We start from the raw sequence: 21,043 nt of genomic DNA on the forward strand, positions 1-21,043 counted from the left end.
CTGTTAGTGTTCAGTCTTCTGAATTCCCACACCTGCCTAATGGTGGAGAGAAAAGACCATTGCCTGGATGGTGGGGATCCTTGAAAGATGCAACCTTCTTGAGGCAGAACCTTGTGTAGACACTTTTGATGATGGGGTGAATTGTGTCCGTGATGGATCGGGTTGGGTTCGCCACTTGTCAACTCACTGAGGAGAGGGCCTCATTCCTCCTGGGCCAGACAAATATTTCGTCCTGTGAGCCACTCGGATGATCTAAAGAAATTGTGCACTTGGCCTGTGGATTTAGTTGTCATGTCCTCCAAAGTCAATAGTACAATGAACCGGATCATACAGTGGGAAGAGGGAACTGTATGTTGCTGACAAATCAGCATCAACCTACTCCTCACAATTTTAAAAGGGACAAGACCGAGCACAATGAAGTGGAGAAATGGTACAAACTGCTTTGCATAATAGCATTTAAGGCTTTACCGCAATGGTATGTTTTGGTGTGATTTTCTGAAGTGGTCAGTGATATCCAACAACATGAGAGGTTGATACCTAAAGTCCTAAAATAATGGCAAATTAGTGTTGTGCAGGAAATGTGAGTTACGTTACACCACAGAAAGAGACCATTTGGCCCATCACACCTAAATGAGCTGATTGGCCCAGATCCCAGCTAAATCTGCAATAGTGTGCCCCACCTTTTTGAGTAAAATATCTCCAATTAATGTTTCTGTATTTCTACATAATCTGATTCGGCTCCATTTCATCACATGTGAAAATACTCTCCAATGTACCTCTTTTTGGTAATTATTTTTGGCATTAGGTTTATGGCTTCTGCCAATGCATTTGCCTAAGAAATCTTATTTCCTTTCAAGATAATTGAATTAGAATCCACATAAAGATAAATAAATATATACATGGAATGCCAGCTGTTTCAGCCATGGGGTATACAAGGAATTCCTCGGACAGCAACGACCCTTTGTAAGGACGATGCACAATGACATCATATGGGGGAGGGGGGGTCATTTTATGAGTATTAACAAGTGACTCATTCAAAAAAGATTGGGAACATTAATATAGACATAACTGCCTTTCCTTTGTTTCTCCAGAAGAGCATATCTTCAGTCTTATCTGCATTCAATTGAATCTGCCACATGCCTGCCCATTTCATCAGTTTGTTAATAACTTCCTGGAATTATTTACTTTCACTGTTTGCAGGGTTGCCAAGTTTTGTGACATGCTGAATTTAAAATGAGACAATACTGCACAATTAGAAGAAAAAATCAGTTTCAAGTCTTGGGAAATATTCATGCTTGGCAATTTTTTAAATAATGATAAGTGAATTTGCCATGACTCCCAACTTAATCTCTCTGATTAGAATACCAGACTATTAGCTATCAGGAAATCCTTTGTAATCCCAAACAACCCATTACTTGCATCCTCTCATTATAGATTTTATCTGTCTGTTGTTGAATAGCATTGGTATTTATCTGTCTTTAATGTCAGTCATGTTGCAGTGATTCTCATGACGCTATTATAGTCACGGTATCCGTTTGAGTGGTAGCTGCACATAACATTTGCCTCGGAATTGCAATGCAGGTTCATTTGCTTGAAGAGAAGCATGTTCATTTGGGTTAAAATTCTGATTAAATTTAACATTAGCACATATCTGGTTTAGCAATCCAAATCCTGCAGAGATTTAAAAATATATTTAACAATATTAGTTCTTGTCAATATTGAACAAATACCTGAAGTTTTCAAGTGTTTGAAAACAGTTTCAATTTCATTGCAGGAAAGTTGAGGTGCAGTGACCTCTTTAAGGTTCCTTTCTTTGAGCTGCCAGAACTTGATCCGGCTTAGTTCATTCCTGAATACAAAGTGTGCAATCAATATAGATAATGTAATAGAACTGGTCTAAGATGCACAAAGCATAAAATCATGACTTGGTAATCTCTCAGCATGCACACTATTACTCTCCTTGTCTGTACCTTGGCTTTCAGATAAAATTAAAACAAAAAATGCAGTGTAAGCTTCATTTTCATTTTTTAAACTAGAATTCCCAGTCAAGGGAAGTCTGCAAATTGTTGAGGATAATCTGTCTTTTCTCAGGACGTAATGAAAGTACCATTCAATGTTGCCAATTTGCTCTTTATTTAATGTCATCACATTACAATATGTTGACAATTCTGACAGATGAAAATAATTTTTTGCACACACAATCTGTGCACAGTCACAGCCTGGATGATTTATCTGATTTGTGATGAGGAAAAATCTATCTCATTTGGCAAAGACTTTCATGCCATAGAATCAATATTTTTTTAAGAAAATGAATTTTTGGGAAAATCTTTCCCAATCACATAGGATATTCGTAGGATATGAGGAAGGCCATTTAGCCCACTTTGGTTCTCTCATCCAGAATAACCACTTAGTCCTCCATTGCAGCAGTGAATTATTTCTTAACTAATTTAAAGGCTTATTTTAAAATCTGTCAATTTACATGGAAGTTCCTTACATATATTCTGCATTATCTATGAATATGTTTCTAGCATTTACTGACCTTATGGAGGTCTACAAAATTATGGGAGACATAGATAGGATAGATGTTTAAGAAAGAACTGCAGACGCTGGTAAAATCAAAGGTAGACAAAAATGCTGGAAAAACTCAGAGTGTGAGGCAGCATCTATGGAACGAAGGAATAGGCGACGTTTCGGGTCGAGACCCTTCAGACTGATATGGGGGCGGGAAGAAGAAAGGAAGAAGAAAGGAAGAGGCGGAGAGACAGTAGGCTGTGGGAGAGCTGGGATGGGGAAGGAGGGAGAAAGCAAGGACTATCTGAAATTGGAGAAGTCAATGTTCATACCGCTGTGGTGTAAACTACACAAGCGACATATGAGGGGCTGTTCCTCCAATTTGCTCACTCTGGTCATGGAGGAGGCCCAGGACAGAAAGGTCAGATTCGGAATGGGAGGGGAAGTTGAAGTGCTGAGCCACTGGGAGATCAGGTTGGTTAATGTAAACTGAGCGGAGGTGGAGCACTTTCCAGCCGGGAGCCGGGCCGCCCACACGGGAGCGCCTTCCAGCCGAGAGCCGGGCCGCCCACACGGGAGCGCCTTCCAGCCCCGCGCCGTCCACCCTCACCGGAGCGCCGAGTCGAGCCGCTGCCCGAACGCCACCGCAGCTCGAAGACGGCCAGCCTCGCGTTGGTAAGTCCTGGCTGGCTCTACCTCCGGATCCTCGAGGTCGGTCGCAGGTTGGAGGCCGCCAGCTCCGCCATTAGGCCTCAGCTCAGACGGGGGAAGAGAAGGGGGATACGACAAGAAAGTCGCATTCCCCCAAAAAAAACAACACAAAAAAGTAAAAACAGACAGACTGCAGGCGAGCCGCAGCCGTTTCACAGCGCCGCCAGTTCTCACCCAGACTTTACCACAGCAACACGTCCTTCCTTGGTACTTGGCTTCACCACCATTTTGTTCAGTGCGGTTTCCAGCTCCGTCTCCAGTTTCCCAGTTCAGTCCCAGCCAAAAAAAACAGTTAGACAAAGACTCTCAAAATGTCCACTCTATTTTCCTCCACAAATACTGCCTGACTCACTGAGTTCCTCAAGCAGCTCTCCTTTTTTTAGTTCAGTAGTGTATTGTAAATTCATTATTTTGTACGGAGTTTAAGATTCATTTGCATCCTCATTCCAAATAATCTTCAAGGTGCTGGGTTATAATTATCCTTTTCTTTCATTCCAGGATGTTCTGTGTGCTATGAACAGACCTTCAGCCTTCCCTAAAAAAGATCTAATTTCTTCTTCGTCCAACATGATGGGCCCTGACTGCACGAGCAACACCTATGGGTTTGTAGTCTCTCCTGAAAATTGTGAATTCTCTTTTCCTTTCCTGTAACAGGACACTGTTTGGTTTAATCTGATGCAATGGGTTTTTTTATGTTCCAAGTATAAATTCTATTTTTTCTTGTAAAGGTAAGTGAAAGCTCATCCATTTTAACATGAGGAGCAATGTATTTTGTCCGATCACTCCTTATGAATGTATGAATGAAGTCCATCCAGGTAGAAGGCAAGCATGCAGCAAGCTAACACCTGGTGTAAATTCTTCAAACCGTATCATGAAAATAACCATCCAAAAGGCAAGTGCCTGTTGCCCACAGCAATAATGTTGTGTTAGGAACCAGAAGGAAGGCATTTGCAGTCCTGCTGGATGGCACTATATTATGACTAGAGCAACAAATCACACCCTGTGTAGGCATTTGCACTGTGCTCAGCCAGACCGGTGACAGTTACGAGCACATCCTGTTTAGCTCTTCATACACTGAATGACTGGCTTGACACTAATTAAAGGTCATTATTTCCCTTTTCACATTTTAAGAGTTTACCTCTCTCTCTTTCACATGTTTATTGCACTCACTTTAAAGTAGTAAAGTGTCACAAGAAGCTTCACAGGCACAACGAACAAAAGGAATTTGACAGCCAGCCATGTGAGGAATTTTTCGGATGAGCGCAGTGTCATGTGTTGTTTTTCTTGGGAAGAACTAATTTGTTTTAAGCAGGCCAGGTTCCTCTGGCCACATGTCCAAAGTGCAGTCCCCGTGGATGAGGGCATTGCATGCTTGTTTACAAATGACGAAACAGTTTGCTACACAAAGCCAGAGTTCTTTTAAAAGACTCTAAGCTCTTAACTTGTGGTTCTTACACTTACTATTCTGCCCAATAACTTTAAATAGTTTTTCTCTCAGCAGACAGGCAATAAAGGAGTAATTTTAATGAAGTTGAGCCATCATGATTCAGTCACTTTGCAGTCTGCAAAGCTCTTTCGCATTAGCTTTGCAGGAGATGCATTCCGTTTACTCAGAGGCCAGTGCAGGTTTCCCCTCTGCTCCTGCTTTAATGTCCTTTTGATTAAAATATGTCTTCTGACAATAGAGTGCTGATTGTCTCTTGCAGAGGGGAGCTTCAGGGTGCTCTTTTCAAACAATCCTGCAGGGCTTCTTAGTGCAGAGAGTAAATAAGGCAATCTGAAGTAATTTGTGGATGAAAATTGTGCTGCTTGGTTCACAGGGCTCTACTGGCAACTGGTTCCAAAGTCCAGCAAGTGCCAAAGTTGCCCTCCGAGTGCAGGTGGCCGCTCATCCAGGCAGCCTCTCAAGACTGGTATGCAAAAGAACAATTGAAATTACAAATTTTATCTGTAATAATTGCCTTTCTACTTATTTTACATTTCTCCTTTGCCCTCTCTTAGCCATAAACCTGACCGGAATATGGTTTTGTCCAGAGCCTTTCTGTTCTTTATGTACAAACCAGTCAGTGTATCTGGAGATGCAGCGAGACCTGGGTGTCATGGTACACCAGTCATTGAAAGTAGGCATGCAGGTGCAGCAGGCAATTAAGAAAGCGAATGGTATGTTAGCTTTCATAGCAAAAGGATTTGAGTATAGGAGCAGGGAGGTTCTACTGCAGTTGTACAGGGTCTTGGTGAGACCACACCTGGAGTATTGCGTACAGTTTTGGTCTCCAAATCTGAAGAAGGACATTATTGCCATAGAGGGAGTGCAGAGAAGGTTCACCAGACTGATTCCTGGGATGTCAGGACTGTCTTATGAAGAAAGACTGGATAGACTTGGTTTATACTCTCTAGAATTTAGGAGATTGAGAGGGGATCTTATAGAAACTTACAAAATTTTTAAGGGGTTGGACAGGCTAGACAGGCAAGGGGAAGTCCAGGACAAGGGGTCACAGCTTAAGGATAAGGGGGAAATCCTTTAAAACCGAGATGAGAAGAACTTTTTTCACACAGAGTGGTGAATCTCTGGAACTCTCTGCCACAGAGGGTAGTCGAGGCCAGTTCATTGGCTATATTTAAGAGGGAGTTAGATGTGGCCCTTGTGGCTAAGGGGATCAGAGGGTATGGAGAGAAGGCAGGTACGGGATACTGAGTTGGATGATCAGCCATGATCATATTTAATGGCGGTGCAGGCTCGAAGGGCCGAATGGCCTACTCCTGCACCTAATTTCTATGTTTCTTTTCAATGTTTATAGTCCAATTGGAAGCTAACACTTGCACCAATGCAATTCTCCTTTTATACCACACTGGAAGTCAGTCTCTGGTTTTGTACTGAGGTATCTAGAGTATGGAGTGACAGCTCAAGTTAGGGGCGACACAGTAGCATAGTGGAGAGTTGTTGCCTTCCAGTGCCAGAGACCCAGGTTCGATCCTGACTACAGGTGCTGTCAGTACGGAGTTTATACTTTCTTCCTGTGACTACGTGGGTTTTCTCTGGGTGCTCCGGTTTCCTCCCACACTCCAAAGACATACAGGTTTGTAGGTTAAATGGCTTTGGTAAATTGTCCCTGGTGTGTAGGATAGTGTTAGTGTATGAGGGTCAGTGGGCCGAAGGGCCGGTTTCCCACTATATCTCTAAACTAAAAACAACTAGTCGAATAGAAGAGAAGGGGGAGGGGGGGGGGGGGTGTCTCTGTTATTTCCAGCATCTGAATATAGAAAGCTCATTACTAAGCATAACAGTAAAAAGAACATTCAGCTGGACAAGCAAGAGCCGGTAGTAAATGTAAAATGATGACTACAGAATGGGAAAAAAATAGATGGTCACACAAACTGAGAATATCTTGAACAAAAGAAACACAGATATTTAAAAGTGCGTATATAATTTCTTCAATAGAGGATAAAAATCGTTAAATCCATAACAAAGGCCATTATTGTTTTAGATTTTATCATTGGGGACTGGGGTTCATTACTAAAAGAATTAAACTAGTTCTGTGCTGTGTGCCATTTTTGACATATTGTAGCGGGGATTAAAGACTGCAGCATAGAATGGGTGCACATGGATAATGGCAGGCTTGGGAAAACAAAAAAAGGAGGCTGGAGTTACTTTGGAGGGACTTTTCCATGAGAACACAATTTAGAGGGGACATTAGTAAGGAAGAGCTTTGGTCCCTTAAATCTAGAATCATGATTTTTAGAGGCATTGAGTAATTCAGCATGGAAGCAGGTCCTTCGGCCCAATTCATCCATGCTGACCAAGATGCCCATCTAAGATAATCACATTGGCCCATATTTCTTCTGCGTGGAACCCATGTAATAGAAATGTGTCCTCATTATAAGCATCAAATGTACATTGAAGTAATTGCACATTTACTTTTGTAAGCAGAGACGTCGCACAAATGTTGCTATATTGCACTTTGAGTGTAGACAAAGGGTGAACCTTGTGCTGTGATATTTAATTTAAATTATCTTTAGGAAAATGAGAAAGCAATTAAGAACATTTTCATTTATGCAGAAGCTTGCTAGAGCAAATTAAAGTTGGTAGAGATATTTCTAGCCATGGTGAACACAGAGAAGATGCATGGAGAGCAAGGCATGAGATCAATTTTACTGGCACAGATGTGAAAGCATATAACTTGCTTGACGGGCAAATGTCACCTTGTGAAACTGACATTTAACTAAATTGCATTTACATTTAAAGGATTTTTAACAATGATGGCAGAAGCAAGCACATGGGACCATCTCTGTCAACTAGTTATGAGGATGAATTGGATCCCCTCACTGTAAACAAATTGCCAGTTAGAAACGAGAAGCAGAAATCCCTGGAGAATTATAGGCCCAGCAGCACCTCCTGCATCAGGCAGCTAACGAACACAGGGCAATTCAACTTCTGGTCGAACCCAGAGAACCCAACACAAGACGGATCTACTTCAGAACACTGCGGCAAATCTATCTCCAGTGATCACGAGAACAAGAATGGCAGAACCGCAGGGTCTTACCAAAACTACCTTCCAGAAGAAACTGTGATGAAGAAGAAGAGACCACCACAGAGACCTCCAGCACCTAAATCGAAATGGGTCAACTCAGTAAATGATGACTCCATCAAGAGGGGCACGTTCCCTCCTATTGCCAGGTCAAATTACGACCTGTCTGAGAGGGACCAGTATCACATTATTGGAACTGCCATTACACGGGAACCTGAGCTAGGACCTGCCCAACCATCTTCCCCTCGCGGCAGCGTGCACTCGCTACCTTCCCTGTCAGAGTCGCGCCTCCAGTCATTCTTATCGTTCACAGATGAGGATGACGTGTTTGTCCAGGATTTGGACACTAGGGTCCCTGCTGGAGGTTTTCAGCCCCTTCCGCCCCCACATCCACAGGATCCCAGGGCTGTACCGGAAACCAGGGACAACGAGTTTCCACCGCTGCCTTTTCCGAATACCTTTAAAGATCAGAGGACTGAGGAATTATTTAGCAGGAGTGATGAACAAGCTGTGACCAGGTAAATGCTAAATTATTATACTCTAGATTCACAGGCTTTTTTAAAGCACTGATGTGCGTCTGATGAATTCTTATCAAACATTTTTCTCTCACGTCCCACTCAATTTATATTTCAACTTGCATGACTTGATATGATATATTGTTCAGTAGAAATGGCTTAAAGTTCACAGTGTTTGAATTGATAGGTTGTGGGTATGGCTTTCCTTTGAGAATTATGCAATTTGAATTGTCATTCCTAGCTCTGGACATTGTGCACTGGTTTGATGTTGTCTCAGGACCCAAGAAAGAATTTGCGTTGTTGATGTTTCAATTTGTGTCTGTACTGGCAATGGAAACCATATTATTTTCCATCACCGTTTAGAAGAAGCCATAGTTAGGAAAGAATGCATCAGGTATGTAAGATAGACACAAATGTTGGAGTAACTCAGTCAGACAGCATCTCTGGAGAAAAGGATTAGGTGATGTTTCGGGTCGAGACCCTTCATTAAAACATCTGCAGTTCCTTCTTGCACACTTAATGTTTGTGTACCCTGTTTCTCGATAAAAAATTAAATAAAATTCACAAACGGAAGGATGTTTTTCAGTAAACCAATTATGCAATTTGAGTTGCCCTTCTGTAGTGAGGATGTAATTGTATTGGAAATAGTGCAGAGAAAATTTATGAAGATGTCAGTCCTCAAGGGCCTGAGGAAATGTTGGGTAGGGTTTATGTCTTGGAGTTCAGGAGTCTGAGAGGTGACCTTACAGAGGTGAATAAAATCAAGAAGGGAATAGTCAGGATGAATCCAGTCTTTTACCCAGGGTAGTGGAATCAAGAACCAGAGGACATATGTTTAAGATAAGTGGCAAGATTTAATAGGAACCTTGGGGGCAAGCGTTTTATAGAGGGTCGTGGGTTTTTGGAGCATGCTGCCAGAGGAGATGGTTAAGGCAGGTATTGTAACACTATTTTAAAAACATTTGCATGGATAGGAAAGGTTTAGATAAATGTGGGCAAATGGAACAAGTTTAAATGGGGCATCGTGGTCAGCATAGATAAGTTGGGCCGAAGGGCTTGTTGTGCTGTGTTACTCCAATGGGGTGGACTCTCTGAATGCAGCCAGCTTAGATGGAGTCCCTGGATGGGTTCTGAAAATGTGCGCAAATCAACTGGCCACAGTCTTCGCTGATGTCTTTAACCTCTCATTTCAAGTCTACTGTCCCCATCTGCTTCAAGGAAACCTTTCTCATTCCAGACCCCAAGAAAAATAGTGACCACTCTGACCAAAAATCAATGACCACTGCCCAGTAGCTCGGACATTGACCATGATGAAGTACTTTGAAAGATTGGAGATGGGAAACATTTGCACCAGTCTTCAGATAATCTAGAACCCCTGCAAACCACCTAGAGTAAAAATAGGTCTGTGAAGGATGCCATCTCTATTGTGCTACATTTAGTCTTTGATCACTTTGATAAGAACACCTATGTCAGGATGTTATTCATTGACTAGAGCTTATACCAAATAGGCTCATCTCTAAGTTTATGCACCTTGGCCTTAGAGACTCCATCTGCAACTGATATATAGACTTCTTGACCGGCAGATGTCAGTCAATTAGAATTAGTCATAACACTTCCTCCTCTCTGTACACCATTGGCTCTGTGGCCAAGTACAATGCCAACTCAATGTTTAAGTTCACCAATAGTACCACTTTTTGTCAGATCAACAAGAACGATGAGGTGAAATACAGGCAAGAGATTGAGAACCTAGTGCCGTGGTGTCAGGACAATAACTTGCCAATCAATGTTAACAAGACAAAAGAGTTGTTAAGTTGTTGACTTAAGGAAGTGGGGGAGTGAACACAACGTGGCTGTTGTCGCCATCCTCGGGTTCCTAGGCATCCATCCATATCACTGGCAATCTAACCCGGTCCCTTCACACTGGAGATCAAGAAAGCACATCAGCCTATTTACTTTCTTGGGTGTTTAAGAAGATTTGGCTTGTTAATGAGGATTCACTCGAACGTCTCCAGGTGCGCTATAGAAAGTATTATGAAAGCACACGGTATTGGGGGTTCAGTATTGATGTAGATAGAGAACTGGCTGGCAGACAGGAAGCAAAGAGTAGGAGTAAACGGGTCCTTTTCACAATGGCAGGCAGTGACTAGTGGGGTACCGCAATGCTCAGTGCTGGGACCCCAGCTATTTACGATATATTAATGATTTGGATGAGGGAATTGAATGCAACATCTCCAAGTTTGCGGATGACACGAAGCTGGGGGGCAGTGTTAGCTGTGTGGAGGATGCTAGGAGGCTGCAAGGTGACTTGGATAGGCTGGGTGAGTGGGCAAATGCATGGCAGATGCAGTATAATGTGGATAAATGTGAGGTTATCCACTTTGGTGGCAAAAACAGGAAAGTAGACTATTATCTGAATGGTGGCCGATTAGGTAAGGGGGAGATGCAACGAGACCTGGGTGTCATGGTACACCAGTCATTGAAAGTAGGCATGCAGGTGCAGGATACTGCGTTGGATGATCAGCCATGATCATATTGAATGGCGGTGCAGGCTCGAAGGGCCGAATGGCCTACTCCTACACCTATTTTCTATGTTTCTATGATAGAATAAATCTCAGCCAGGTATGTCGACTGTTTTGCTCTCGACCACCTGAACCTGCAAAGAGTGTTCTACACAGCCTGTCTCGGACATCATTTTCTTTCTTCCATCCTGTCCATTTTCAAGATGTTGCATCAGGAAGGATGAAATAATTGGCAAGGATGTCTGCCAATTTGGTCAATCCCTTTTTGCTCTCTGACCACCTTTGATAAGATATAGGAACTTGAAAGCTCGGATGTCTAGACTTAAGAACATCCTCTGCTATCTGATTCCTGAACCAACCACCTTTTTCCCAGCCCATTTCCTGAGATTCTTCTTGGGTGTTTCTTCATTTTTCATTAGGATGGAGAGTGACATTGGTAATTCAGAAACAAGGGTCCTGAACTTAAAGAAAGGTGACTTTGAGGATATGAGACGTGAATTGGCCAAGATAGACTGGCAATTGATTCTTGGATATGCAATGGAAGGCATTTAAAAACTGCATGGATGAACTACAACAATTTTTCATCCCAGTTTGGCAAAAGAATAAATCAGGGAAGGTAGTGCATCCGTGGATAACAAGGGAAATCAGGGATAGTATCAAAACAAAAGATGAAGCGTACAAATTAGCCAGAAAAAGCAGCCTAGCAGAGGACTGGGAGAAATTCAGAGTCCAGCAGAGGAGGACAAAAGGCTTAATTAGAAAAGGGAAAATAGATTATGAAAGAAAACTGGCAGGGAACATAAAAACTGACTGCAAAAGTTTTTATAGATATGTGAAGAGGAAAAGATTAGTTAAAACAAATGTAGGTCCCTTGCAGTCAGAAACAGGCGAATTGATCATGGGGAACAAGGACATGGCAGACCAATTGAATAACTACTTTGGTTCTGTCTTCACAAAGGAAGGCATAAATAATCTGCCGGAAATAGCAAGGGACCAGGGGTTAAATGAGATGGAGGAACTGAGTGAAATCCAGGTTAGCCGGGAAGTGGTGTTAGATGAATTGAATGGATTAAAGGCCGATAAATCCCCAGGACCAGATAAGTTGCATTCCAGAGTACTTAAGGAAGTAGCCGCAGAAATAGTGGATGCATTAGTGATAATTTTTCAAAACTCTTTAGATTCTGGAGTAGTTCCTGAGGGCTGGAGGGTAGCTAATGTATCCCCACTTTTTAAAAAGGGAGGGAGAGAGAAAACGGGGAATTACAGACCAGTTAGTCTAACATCGGTGGTGGGGAAAATTCGGGAGTCAGTTATTAAAGATGGGATAGCAGCACATTTGGAAAGTGGAGAATTCATTGGACAAAGTCAGCATGGATTTATGAAAGGTAAATCATGTCTGACGAACCTTATAGAATTTTTCGAGCATGTAACTAGTAGAGTGGATAAGGGAGAACCAGTGGATGTGTTATATCTGGACTTTCAGAAGACTTTCGACAAGGTCCCTCATAAGAGATTAGTATGCAAACTTAAAGCACACGGTATTGGGGGTTCAGTATTGATGTGGATAGAGAACTGGCTGGCAGACAGGAAGCAAAGAGTAGGAGTAAACGGGTTCTTTTCAGAATGGCAGGCAGTGACTAGTGGGGTACCGCAAGGCTCAGTGCTGGGACCCAAGCTATTTACAATATATATTAATGATCTGGAAGAGGGAATTGAATGCAACATCTCCAAGTTTGCGGATGACACGAAGCTGGGGGGCAGTGTTAGCTGTGAGGAGGCTGCAAGGTGACTTGGATAGGTTCGGTGAGTGGGCAAATGCATGGCAGATGCAGCATAATGTGGATAAATGTGAGGTTATCCACTTTGGTGGCAAAAACAGGTAAGTAGACTGTTATCTGAATGGTGGCCGATTTGGAAAAGGTGAGATGCAATGAGACCTGGGTGTCATGGTACACCAGTCATTGAAAGTAGGCATGCAGGTGCAGCAGGCAGTGAAGAAAGCGAATGGTATGTTAGCATTCATAGCAAAAGGATTTGAGTATAAGAGCAGGGAGGTTCTACTGCAGTTGTACAGGGTCTTGGCGAGACCACACCTGGAGTATTGCGTACAGTTTTGGTCTCCTAATCTGAGGAAAGACATTCTTGCCATAGAGGGAGTACAGAGAAGGTTCACCAGACTGATTCCTGGGATGTCAGGACTTTTATATGAAGAAAGACTGGATAGACTTGGCTTGTACACGCTAGAATTTAGAAGATTGAGGGGGGATCTTATAGAAACTTACAAAATTCTTAAGGGGTTGGACAGGCTAGATGCAGGAAGATTATTCCTGATGTTGGGGAAGTCCAGAACTAGGGGTCACAGTTTAAGGATAAGAGGGAAGTCTTTTAGGACCGAGTTGAGGAAAACATTTTTCACACAGAGTGGTGAATCTCTGGAATTCTCTGCCACAGAAGGTAGTTGAGGCCAGTTCATTAGCTATATTTAAGAGGGAGTTAGATGTGGCCCTTGTGGCTAAAGGGATCAGGGATTATGGAGAGAAGGCAGGGAGAGTTGGATGATCAGCCATGATCATATTGAATGGCGGTGCAGGCTCGAAGGGCCGAATGGCCTACTCCTGCGCCTATTTTCTATGTTACTATGAGATGCTGCCACATACTCTTAAATCTACCTCGTTGGTTATTCCATTGTTACACTTTAATATTCTTTGCACTTCTCGAATTTTCAGTACAATCTTGCATCATTCACTCATCGTATTGTTTTTATCATTACTATGCTGTTTATTCTGAGCTATCCCATGAACAAGGAATTTCAGTGTACCCTGGTGAATATGATAAACTAATCAAATCTAATTTAAACACAGTTTGGGCAAGCAGCTGAGTTTAAATGGCCAGAATCACTGTGTTTTCACCTCTCAATTTAAGTTCAACCTGAATAGACAGTTTATTGTAGCTCCTAAAAAAGACAGCAGTTTCATAATTGCAGCACTCAATACTATATCAAGTTGCTGCTCTGGATACATGGAACATGTTCCTACTTAAATGAAGAGAAAGGACTTCAAGATGGCAGTTCCTGGCAAGAACCCGTGGGTGGTATGAAAATACCCCATTCCCATTGCCAGTCACAGCCACCAGTGAGCAACTAAAGGGGAGCCAAGCAGGAGCAGTCCTGGTGAGACATTGGGCAGTAGTTTGATCATCAACGTTGAAGGCCACATGGAAGGCCAAGAGTAATATTTCCAGGGCACAGCCACAAGGGAAGGTTTAATTGACTTTGCTTGGGCCTGCCTCAGTACTGAGGGAGGGCTGGAACTCTCAAATTGAAGTAGGACATTTCGGGAGAGTCTTCTGCATCAGCCAGGTGACCCGGAGGAAAGGAGGGCTGCAGCTGGGATAGACATTGTTTTGGGAAGAAATTATGGATATTTTGGAAGGGGAAGTGTGACAAGCATCTTTTACACTGAAAGCTGGAATGGGAACCTGGTCTGCTGGGAATGAGATGAAGGAAGTGGGATATTTATAGGTACACAAAAATGCTGGAGAAACTCAGCGGGTGCAGCAGCATCTATGGAGCGAAGGAAATAGGCGACGTTTCGGGCCGAAACCCTTCTTCAGACAGATGGGGGGTGGGGGGGAGAAGGAAGGAAAAAGGGAGGAGGAGGAGCCCGAGGGCGGGGGGGATGGGAGGAGACAGCAAGGGCTAACAAAACTGGGATTCAACGTTCATGCCATCCGGACGCAAGCAACCCAGGCGGAATATGAGGTGCTGTTTCCATATTTCCGGTGTTGCTCACTCTGGCAATGGAGGAGACCCAGGACAGAGAGGTCGGATTGGGAATGGGAGGGGGAGTTGAAGTGCTGAGCCACCGGGAGTTCAGGTAGGTTATTGCGGACTGACCGGAGGTGTTCGGCGAAACGATCGCCCAACCCCCGCTTAGTCTCCCTGATGTAAATCAGCTGACATCTAGAGCAGCGGATGCAGTAGATGAGGTTGGAGGAGATACAGGTGAACCTTTGTCGCACCTGGAACGACTGCTTGGGTCCTTGAATGGAGTCGAGGGGGGAGGTGAAGGGACAGGTGTTGCATTTCTTGCGTTTGCAACGGAAAGTGCCCGGGGAGGGGGGTGGTACGGGAGGAAAGGGAAGGGAAGAATTGACAAGGGAGTTGCGGAGGGAGCGGTCTTTGCGGAAGGCAGACATAGGGGGAGATTGGAAGATGTGGCGAGTGGTGGGGTCACGTTGGAGGTGGCGGAAATGGCGGAGGATTATTTGTTGTATTTGCCGGCTGGTGGGGTGAAAGGTGAGGGCTAGGGGGAATCTGCCCTTGTTGTGAGTGCGGGGATGGGGAGAGAGAGCAGTGTTGCGGGGTATGGATGAGACCCTGGTGCGAGCCTCATCTATGGTGGCGGAGGGGAATCCCCGTTCCCTGAAGAACGAGGACATTTCCGATGCCCTGGTGTGGAACGTCTCATCCTGGGAGCAGATGCGGCGTAGGCGGAGGAATTGGGAGTAGGGGATGGAGTCTTTACAGGGGGCAGGGTGGGAAGACGTGTAGTCCAGATAGCCATGTGAGTCAGTTGGTTTGTAGTGTATGTCGGTCAGAAGTCTGTCCCCTGCGATGGAGATGGTGAGGTCAAGGAATGGTAGGGAAGTGTCGGAAATGGTCCAGGTGTATTGGAGTGCCGGATGGAAGTTGGTGGTGAAGTGGATGAAGTCAGTCATTTGTGTGTGGGTGCAGGAGGTGGCCCCAAAGCAGTCGTCAATGTAACGGAGGTAGAGGTCGGGGATGGGGCCCTGGTACGTATTGAGCAAGGATTGTTCAACGTACCCGACAAAGAGGCAGGCGTAGCTGGGGCCCATGCGTGTGCCTATAGCTACGCCTTGTGTTTGGAGGAAATGGGAGTAGTCAAACGTAAAGTTGTTGAGGGTGAGGACCAACTCCGCTAGGCGGAGGAGGGTGTCAGTGGCTGGGTATAGGTTGCTCCTCTGGTCGAGGAAGAACCGGAGGGCTTTGAGGCCATCCTGGTGGGGGATGGAGGTGTAGAGTGACTGGACATCCATGGTGAAGATGAGGGGGTGAGGGCCTAGAGAGTGGAATGCGCGGAGGCGGCGGAGAGTGTCTGAGGTGTCTAGAACATAGGTGGGAAGGGATTTGACCAAGGGGGATAGTATGGAGTCAAGGTATGTGGAGATGAGTTCGGTGGGGCACGAACAAGCAGAGACAATGGGTCTGCCGGGAGAGCCGAGTTTGTGGATTTTGGGGAGAAGGTAAAAACGGGCCGTGCGGGGCTGGGGAACGATGAGGTTGGAAGCTTGGTCGGGCAGGGCGTGGGAATTGATGAAGTCGGTGATGGTGCTAGATATGGTGGCCTGGTGCTCGTCAGTGGGGTCATGGTCCAAGGGTAAGTAGATATTTATTCCTGGATTCACTACATCTACTACTATTTCATTTATGTGGCCGTGTATTAATTTGCAGTTCATTCAATTATTACAATTTAGTTTATTGTCATTTGAACCTCAAAATGAAGTTCAAACGAAATTTGGTTTCTGCAGTCATACAACAAAAAGAAACAATTAACAAGACACACAACCAGCACAGTTCACACAAACACCCATCACAGTGAATCTCCTCCTCACTGTAATGGAAGACAAAGTCATTGTCTCTCTCCTGCTCTCCATTCTTCTCCCGATGACAAAGCCCCCGGCCGGCGATGGTAAGTCCCGCGGACGTTAAGGCCGCGCCGGGCGATATAAGGCCCCGCTCCAGGTCTTGATGTTGGAGCCCCCAGCGGGTGCTGGCAAGTCATGCGGCCATTAAAGCCGCGCCGGGCGATGTAAGGCCCTGCTCCGGGTCGTTTTCAACCCTGCAATTCAGGCAGGAGAAGTTGCCGTTGCGGGAGCTCCGAAAAGCGGTCTCCCACCAGGGACCCGCGAGTTCCCGATGTAACCATCCACCTGGCCTGCGGCTGGAGCCTCCGAAGCTCCGAAGTCGGGTCGCCACGCTCTCCACGCTCCGAAGCTGGCCAGCTCCACAATGGTAAGTCCGCAGGCTCCGCGACTGGAGCCCCCCAGGCCGTTCCGGTTGGAGGCCGCTCCACGGTGCTAGGCCCCAACGACAACGGAGAGCCGACAGAGAAAAGGTCGGGTCCCCCATACAGGAAGGTGATTTAAAAGATCCCCCCCCCCACATATACACAGTTAAAAACAATATATAAACCACTACAAACTATACACTCAGCGGGACAAAAATAAAAAAAGACAGACGGACTGCAGAGGCTGCTGCAAACGTTGGTCGCGCCGCCTCAAAATTCACTTTCTCTGATACTGAATTTCACAGAATATATATACCGAGCAATTTAACTTCGCAATGTGGAGTAATATACTTGCATCCAGAAATTATGAGTGTACACTGAGTCGGATCTTTGTATTGAGTTGCAGTGCAGCATCACGACTTATGCAAGCAGCGAGAGCAGGATCAGTTAGCAAATCTACCTTCCCATCAGAAGCATACTGGCATTCATCCAAGGATAGGTATGGTGTGGTGCAGATTTTTAAGAAGCCTCTGCCCTTAAGAAAATAATTAGGCTTTTTTATGTGATGGATCTGTGCATGTTTGAAACCCAAATATATAAGTATTCCCTGCAATAGTTAGCGTCCTAACCCTGCCGCTGCTAAAAACGCTACAGGCAATGGGAATGGCCTTGCTCCTCGGCTGGCTGTATGGAGAACTGCCGCCACCTTGTGCTCAGCAAAGGAATTACGATCAATTGTGTTTTATTGCTGGTATTCCAGATCTCCTTTACTCATAACAAATTCATGCAGAAAACAGAGAATAAAGGTAATGAACAACAATGATCAAGTATCAAGAAAGAGTCAAGAGTGTTTTATTGTCATGTCCCAGATAGAACAATGAAATTCTTACTTGCTGCAGCACAACAGAATATGTAAACATAGTACACTGTAAACAATGTAATAAACGAGAGAAACAAAAGTTCAGTGTGTGTATATATACACATACTTACAAGTACACACATAGATATATAATATATATACACATACTCAAAAAACAGACAATGGTAATGCAATAATAATAGTCTATTGCAGTTCAGACCTACCGTCACAATAGGTTCACGGAGGATGCGATCTCACTGGCTCTCCACTCGGCACTGGACCACTTGGACAATAAAAGCACTTGCAGCAGGCTGTTGTTTATTGACTACAGCTCGCCGTGCCATACCATCATCCCCTCCAAGCTGGTTACAAAACTCACGGAACTGGGTCTCTGCACATCCCTTTGCAATTGGATCCTCGACTTCCTCATCCACGGACCAGTCTGTTCGAATTGGCAGAAACACTTCATCCTAAGTGATAATCAGTACGGGAGCACCTCAAGGCTGCGTGCTCAGCCCCCTGCTCTACTCACTCTATACTCATGACTATGTAGCTGACGACACCACCGTTGTGGGACGAATTGCAGATGGTGATGAGTCCGAGTGTAGAAGTGAGATCGACCGACTGACTAAATGGTGCCAGCACAACAACCTTGCTCTCAATATCAGCAAAACCAAAGAAGTGATCATAGACTTTGGAATAGGAAGGTTGAGAACCCACAATCCTGTTTACATCAATGGGACGATGGTGGAGGGAGTCAAAAACTTCAAATCTTGGTCGTGCATATTTCCGACGATCTTTCCTGGACCCAGCACACTGATCAATCATAAAGAAAGCACATCAGCGCCTCTACTTCCTGAGAAGATTACAAAGATTCGGTATGTCAGAGGATTCTCTTAACTTCTGCAGGTGTACAGTAGAGAGCATACTGACTGGTTGCATCGTGGCTTCGTTTGGCAACTTGAACGTCCAGGAGCGGAAAAGACTGCAAAAAGTTGTAAACACTGCCCAGTCCATCACCTGCTCTGACCTCCCCACCATCAAAGGGATCTATCATAGTCGCTACCTCAAAAAGGCAGCCAACATTATCAAAGACCCACACCACCCTGGCCACACACTCATCTCACCACTGCCATCGGGAAGAAGGTACAGGAGCCTGAGAACTGTGACGTCCAGGTTCAGGAACAGCTTCTTCCCTACAGCCATCAGGCTATTAAACACTACAACTTCATAAACTATGAACTACAATAGACTATTATTATTGCACTGTTATTGTATTGTTTTGGGTTTTTTCCTGAGTTATTATGATTACATATTCTGTTGTGCTGCAGCAAGTAAGAATTTCATTATTCTATCTGGGACATATGACAATAAAACACTCTTGACTCTTGAGAGCATATTTGAGGTTGTAGTGTAGTGAGGTTGTAGTGGAGGGAAGAAGCTGTTCCTGAGCCTGGACGTTACAGTTTGCAGGCTCCTGTACCTTCTTCCTGATGGCAGGGGTTAAATGAGTGTGTGGCCAGGATGGTGTAGGTCGCTGATGATGCTGGCTGCTTTTTTGATGCAGCGACTCCGATAAATCCCTTCAATGGTGGGAAGGTCAGAGCCAGTGATGGACCGGGCAGTGTTCACAACTGTTCTGGAGCATTATAGAACACTCTCCACTTGTCTGGATAAGTGCAGCTTCAACACTAATAAAGCTTGACACCATACAGGGCAAAGTACAGAATGCATCTGTTATTGCTTTGCAAGTGACTGATGATAAATTTATTTTCAGCTTCCATTCGTGATACAAAGCAGCAAATATGTATTGATTTGTGAGTTAGCTGGTATTTTATATTTCTCAGTTACTCTAGTAACAAGGGCAGAAAAATTATGCCTTTTGCTATTAGGACAAATAAAGTCCAAAAATAAAGACGGATCTGTTAGATGAACTGCAATTAATGTGGAGTTAACGTAATGTTGTTGGATCCTGAAGTCGCATTTTTTTAAAATCAAATTTTATTGTAAAATCATATGGTTTCTAGTGTAATTATGTTGATTACTGTGTTTTCTTTGTCTCACGGTTTAATTGAGCACTACACATCAATCACAATCCTCAATTGTGATTGATTGATTTCGATTGTTTGTCCCCATCAAGATTGTAATCTCACTGAGTCAAGTGGAGGTAGTGAAAGCAAAAATTATTTAAATAAAAATAGTTATACCACTCTACATCCGTGAGGGAAAAATCACTCGGATTGAGCAATGTTATAAAGCATTCATTGGAATTATAATACTGCACTGTGCAATTAACTACCAATTTATTTGCCATAATAAGAATAGTCAACATAATTCAAAGACGTTAGATTTATATAAGGTGGGTGGAGACATGGGAATCAAATGCACCTAATAAATGGCACAGTCTTATTTGTAGAACACATTGCTTTAATAATTCTAAAATACATCAATCATTCACTTTGCACTAATGAATTGAATGTAATGTCTTCTAATACAACATCTAAAGTGTCAACCCTTAACAGATTGAATAAGAAATTAAGCATATTAAATACAAACATTGGTTCAGAAATTTCTCTTACTCATTGATGACGGACCAATGAAGTTGATTTACAAAATTTTCACAGAAGTAATCCCTCTCAGATACAGTAATGATCTATGTTTTTACATTTTATAGGTTTTCAGAAAACTATTCCACCAGGGGCCTGGTGCCTGTGATAAATGACGCAGATGAAAATAGCCGTGCAGTCCCGCTCTGCAGCTGCTCTGCCCAACGCAGCACCAGTGTTAATATACCAACCACTCTTACAACCCGGGAAGAACCCCACTCATCCCAAACTGAGCATTGCCAAAGCCAGAGCTGGGATTCCCCATGTGATCAAATGCAAAATGCAACCACAATCCAGGAGAGCTCGGACTGTAAACTCCCTTCAATGCCAATGGAAGAAATGAAGAAATCACCTGAGGACCTCAAGTCAGAAGAACTTGCCAAAGAGATCATTGGCAAAGACAAGTCTTTGGCAGAGATATTAGATCCAGATTCGAATTTGAAGACAACCATGGACCTGATGGAGGGCATTTTCCCCAGGGGCAGCACGGTGAGGCAGGAGGTGCAACACAGAAGGCCAAGATTACAGAAGATGGTCAACAACTCTGTATCTGAGGAGGAGAAGTAAGTTGCAAAGTTTTTTAAAGGGTAGAATCAAATAATTCTAGCACAGCAACTAAACAGTGTTTGCAATGTGTTTACGTCAATGCTATTTAATCATATACAAACCAAATGTTGCATTTTCCACCTTTTAGGTGAAACCAGTCATTCTAACTCGGGCATTGTCCATTCCCAGCACTGCATAAATAATGAGGCACAAGTTGCCCG

At 44.0% G+C, this 21,043-nt stretch overlaps 1 protein-coding gene across 7 annotated transcripts in view; it reads left to right on the forward strand.

The window, feature by feature from the left end:
- shroom3 (shroom family member 3) overlaps positions 1-21,043 on the forward strand; it is a 414,116-nt gene that overhangs the window by 385,892 nt on the left and 7,181 nt on the right. For 6 of the 7 annotated variants that reach the window (XM_033024746.1, XM_033024767.1, XM_033024800.1 and 3 more), the window contains 4 exons: positions 3,721-3,824; positions 5,043-5,135; positions 7,466-8,266; positions 20,345-20,839. In XM_033024746.1, coding sequence (XP_032880637.1) covers positions 3,721-3,824; positions 5,043-5,135; positions 7,466-8,266; positions 20,345-20,839 — 1,493 coding nt within the window. The remainder of the gene's footprint in view (positions 1-3,720; positions 3,825-5,042; positions 5,136-7,465; positions 8,267-20,344; positions 20,840-21,043) is intronic. The other variant, XM_033024756.1, reaches the window with a different exon arrangement.

This window comes from Amblyraja radiata, chromosome 1 (assembly GCF_010909765.2).
Source record: "Amblyraja radiata isolate CabotCenter1 chromosome 1, sAmbRad1.1.pri, whole genome shotgun sequence".
Classification (NCBI taxonomy): Eukaryota; Metazoa; Chordata; class Chondrichthyes; order Rajiformes; family Rajidae; genus Amblyraja; species Amblyraja radiata.